Source organism: Theropithecus gelada, chromosome 18 (assembly GCF_003255815.1).
Source record: "Theropithecus gelada isolate Dixy chromosome 18, Tgel_1.0, whole genome shotgun sequence".
In the NCBI taxonomy this organism is placed as follows: domain Eukaryota; kingdom Metazoa; phylum Chordata; class Mammalia; order Primates; family Cercopithecidae; genus Theropithecus; species Theropithecus gelada.
Window position 1 is genome coordinate 39094186 of NC_037686.1, and position 5077 is coordinate 39099262.

Genomic DNA, 5077 nt, shown 5'->3' on the forward strand with positions numbered 1-5077 from the left:
AGTGAGGGTTTTCAATTCTCCCATAGCTGGAAACCATTTTTCAAATAAAGACTTACGATTAAACCTGTGCCAAACCTGAACAGACACGTGTGCCAACTTTAGCATGTCCCTGATTATATTATGACCATCTGTCCTTGTCCTTGATCATCTATTTTCAGACAGCAATTGGTTAAGTTGAATTTTCCACAGACCCCTTATTCAGCTGAGAGCAAATAGTCCAATGCAAGTCTATTTTGATACATGGCATTTTTTTACTTGGGCTTTCTGCTAGGCAAAAACAGTCGAACCTGGGCCAGGTTTATTAGTGATTATTTTTAAGACAGCCTGAAACCAAATGATCTGATTGAGCACGTATATGAGGGTTTGGTTCCCAAAAATAGAAGTTTTTAAGAGCTAGACAATTGAAATTGTGGGAGACTGTTGGGGAAAAGAGATAAAGTTATCTTGAGGCGTGAACATTTTGCTTCCTAAGCCTACTAGCCTCTTATATTAGTCCTTCCAAAAACATGACATGAGGAAATGCATAGGCTGCTGACAAAGTTTTCAGCAAGCTGAGTAAATAGGTTTTTGGCTCAGCCCATTAAGAAGCTGGGACCACAAGGACTCTGCCACCACGCCAGGCTAATGTTGGTATCATTTGTGGAGACGGGGTTTCTCCATTTGGCCCAGGCTCGTCTCCACCTCCTGGGTTTGAGCGATCTGCTCTCCTCGGCCTCCCAAAGGAGGATGGCTCACGATCACAGGACCATGCCCAGCCCTTTCTTTAAAACAAAACAACAGCAAACACAAGCACAAACATTTTAAGGAGTCGCAGTTATCAGTGTCAACTAACAGATTGACAGTTTGTGTCTAAGAAGTCCTTATGTACTCGATGATTTCAAAAGAAAGAAAAAAAGGGAATCTCACATCTCATACCTTATTTATGATTGCAACTAGGGCGTTATTTAAAAAACCATCAGTGAACAACCAAACAAGAGTTGATCCAAATGTTTTCCCATCTTCTGAATTCTGAGGTGGCCTCCAAGCAGGGAGGCAGTGGCTGGGTGTGGGAGGCAAAATCACAGGGCCAGCACTTGACACCTGCAGAATGCAGAGGCTCAACTTTGCACCAAGCCAAAGGTTCTGGTGTCCATTGGAAGTTTCGTTCTCCAACGTACATTGACTATGCATTGGTCCTCCTCCCCACAGATTTCATCCCTAAGGCAAGTCCTGAGTTGATCGTTGGGACAATTTCCTCTTGTAGTCTGGAATTGCCTTGGCCATCAGTGGGGCCACTTTCTTGGCAGCCCGTTTCTGGGTTTTAGCGGGCGCCTGAGCTCATTGCTGCTGCTCAGGCAGCGGTTGGTCCTCTTCCCTTGGACCCGGTAAAGGACTCCGCTGCTCCTGCTGCTCGTGCTGCTACTGCCACTGCCACTGAGGGCCGACCCCTCAGGCTGCCACCGCCCCTATCACCACTGCCCACACAACCCCGGCTAGAGGGAACGTGGCTGTTTCCTGCGAGCTTGGGGGATGGCTTGATGTCTTCCCCCTGGGGTTGGCCCTGGCAGCCATGACCCAGCGGAGGTCCACCCTGAGCGGCGTGAGCGTGGCCTCTTCCAGGTTGCTTCCCGGGCACAGCGGGCTCAGGGCCCTCGGGCGTCGGGAGGGGAGCGGTGTGCAATGGAGGGGCCCGATGGGGGCCTGAAGCAGCTGGGGCCCCTCTGGGGCGCTTTCTCTGGGCTCTGTGCTCGCGACTGGGAGACCTTCGGTGAGGTCTCCGGAGTCCCGGAGGTGTTCTGTGTGCTGTCCGTCTGTGCTCAGGACTGTCAGGTGGGCTTCTGGGGACCGTCCGGTTCTCTGGGAAGCCCCAGGCCTTTTCCTGGTCCTGAAGAGCCTCCCCATAGCGCTTTCGGGACGCGCTCTCCTCGGGGTCCTGTGCATCAGGCCCGGTGTTTGGGTCCACAAGCACCAGCTTCTTCCACCGGGCCGCTAAGTCTCTGGCAAAGTCGCCCACGTGCTGGTGCTTCCGCAGGCGCTTCACCGTCTTTCTGATTCCAGTCTCCGCCAGGATGTCTGCCGTCATGGGCAAGGCGGAGAGTTTCTGCAAATATTTCTCTAGCTTTTTGGGGTCCGTCTTAGTGGCCAGACGCACCTGCAGCTTCTCCANGGCTCACTGCAAGCTCCACCTCCCAGGTTCAAGTGATTCTCCTGCCTCAGCCTCTGGAGTAGCTGGGATTACAGGCGTGCGCCACCACGCCCAGCTCTTTTTTGTATTTTTAGTAGAGATGGGGTTTCGCCATGTTGGCGGGGCTGGTCTTGAACTCCTGACCTCACGTGATTTGCCCACGTTGGCTTCCTAAACTGCTGGGATTACAGGCGTGAGCCACCGTGCCTGGCCTCTTTTTATCTTGTTTTGTTTGAGATAGGGTCTTGCTTTTTTGCCTGGGCTGGAGTGCGGAGGCACGATTATGATTCACTGCAGCTTGGAACTTCTGGGCTCAAGCAATCTTCCCCTTTTAGCCTCCAGAGTAGCTGGGACTACAGATGCCACCACACCTGGCTTGGCTGTTCATTCGCATTTGGCAATGGGGCCAGATGCTTCCCTGAAAAAAAATTTTTTTTAAGTTTTTTTAGTTTCTTGATTTTTTAATTTTTAAAATTTTAATTTAAAAAAATTATGCTATTCTTCGTATTATTCCAATTTTTGTTTATGTGCTGCTGGAGTATCCTGAAACAAATGGAATGAACTAGCATTGCCATGAAATCTTTTGCTCATTTATGTATTATGGTCAGCAATTATGAATACGAAGGTTAAATACAAGACAAACTCACAGCTGCTTTCTTTTTGTTTAAGTAGAATCATCTTTAATCAGTCTCATGTTAAAATAATTAATCACCTCCAATTTGACAGGTTGTATTCTTATATTCCTGATCACAAAGTTGCTCACCACAGCAACATTGGCATTTTATTTTTATTTAATTAATTTATTTATATATTTAGAGACAGGATCTCCCTCTGTCACTCAGGCTGGAGTGCAGTGGCATGATCTCGGCTCACTGCAACCTCCACCTCCTGGTTTCAAGTGGTTTTTCTGCCTCAGCCTCCTGAGTAGCTGGGGTAACAGGCACACAGGCCACCACGCCCAGCTAATTTTTTAATACTTTTAGTACAGACGGGGTTTCACCATGTTGGCCAGGCTGGTCTCAAACACCTCAAGTGATCAGTCCACCTCGACCTCCCAAAGTGTTGGGATTACAGGTGTGAGCCACCGCGCCCAGCCAACATTGGCATTTTAATAGTAGCTGCCTTAATATATTGGGAGGGAAGTCGGTACTGTATTAGATCAATAGAAGAAGAAGGCTAATGCAATTCACTAGAGCAATAGACATAAACTAAAAAACAACTGTGGCATATTGTCATCATACTGGATCCCCAGTGTCTTGAAGAAGGATTGATGGATTTAAGTTACTTCTCTTCATATGATCATTTATGTACTCTTGAATATTGTGCTTTCAATAAACTTGTGTTTACCAGTGATTATTTATTGTTTTGGTCTATTGCACTGAAGTTAAGAAATGCTATACTCACGTTTATTTATTTATATTTGAGACAGAGTCTAGCTCTGTTGTCCAGGCTGGAGTGCAGTGGCACGATCTTAGGTCACTGTAACCTCTGCCTCCTGAATTCAAGTGATTCTCTTGCCTCAGCCCCACAAGTAGCTGGAAATACAGGTGTGTACCACCACGCCCGGCTAATTTTTTTGTATTTTTAGTAGAGACGGGGTTTTATCGTGTTGCCCAGGCTAGTCTCCAACTCCTGAGCTCAGGTGAACCACGGCCTCAGCCTCTCAAAGTGCTAGGATTACAGGCTTGAGCCACTGCGCCTGCCCTGCTATACTTTTATTTTGATGATCCTAGTTGAAGTCTTTAAAGTAATAAGCTTGGCCGAGTGCGGTGGCTCACACCTGTCATCCCACCACTTTGGGAGGCCAAGGTGGGCGAATAAAATCCCTACACTAGTGGTTGTTGCCAGTTCTAGATCATTAGGATTTAACCGCTACCATAATTTCCAGGTATTTATATCTTCAAATGCCCTATGTTTCAAATTATGGAGGCACAGCTAGAAATAAATGGTGTGTGAGGCCTATTTGAGTATTTTTTTCCATTTATAAAATGGGAATAATAAAGTTTATATCTGCTGTATTCTGGGGACATCTTTACTACTATAAGATATTTTAAGTTACCTATGTTATATCTTTTAAAAAATCAAGTCTGCCTGTTTTCACCATATTCTATAATATTTTCTGGATTGGAGCATTCAGAGTGTTGAACTTTTAATACATTAAAGAAAACAAGCAACATAAGCAGAACAGACTTAGTCCTACCTAGCTATTTGATGGTATAGTAGGAAAAAATGGTACTATGAACCCGTACGCTTGCATAGTGGTCAGAAGCAAAGACTTAGGAGTCTAAAACTTGAGTATCAAACTCTTCTCTACCACACAGGGATTGTTTGGCCTTAGACAAGTTACTTAAGCTCTCTGAGCCTCAATTTTGAAAAAAGGGTAAACAAGAAAGTGTTGTTATAAACATTAAACTATATGCACAAGTGTAATGTATACATATATGTATATAAATGTTCATGTGTATATATGCATATATACATGTTTTAATTGTTATAACACTGACACATACATATATACATATTACTTTTTTTTTTTTTTTTTTTGAGACAGAGTCTCGCTCTGTTGCCCAGGCTGGAGTGCAGTGGCCGGATCTCAGCTCACTGCAAACTCTGCCTCCCGGGTTTAAGCCATTCTCCTGCCTCAGCCTCCCGAGTAGCTGGGACTACAGGCACCTGCCACCTCACCCGGCTAGTTTTTTGTATTTTTAGTAGAGACGGGGTTTCACCGTGTTAGCCAGGATGGTCTCGATCTCCTGACCTCGTGATCCACCCGTCTCGGCCTCCCAAAGTGCTGGGATTACAGGCTTGAGCCACTGCGCCCGGCCTACATATTACATTTTTACACTTAACATTCTCCGTGGTCCATAGTACTCAATCACAATAGGATCTGTTGTTATTTTTATTGTTTTCTGC

At 45.7% G+C, this 5077-nt stretch overlaps 1 protein-coding gene across 1 annotated transcript; it reads right to left on the reverse strand.

Moving 5' to 3' along the window:
* Positions 1–1330: 1330 nt before the first annotated feature.
* LOC112611317 (elongin-A3-like) lies at positions 1331–2149 on the reverse strand (the record flags this gene model as incomplete). The annotated part of the gene is made up of 1 exon (XM_025365028.1): positions 1331–2149. A coding segment is annotated over one exon (819 nt), but the record flags the coding sequence as incomplete, so codon positions are not given.
* Between the last annotated feature and the right edge of the window lie 2928 nt (positions 2150–5077).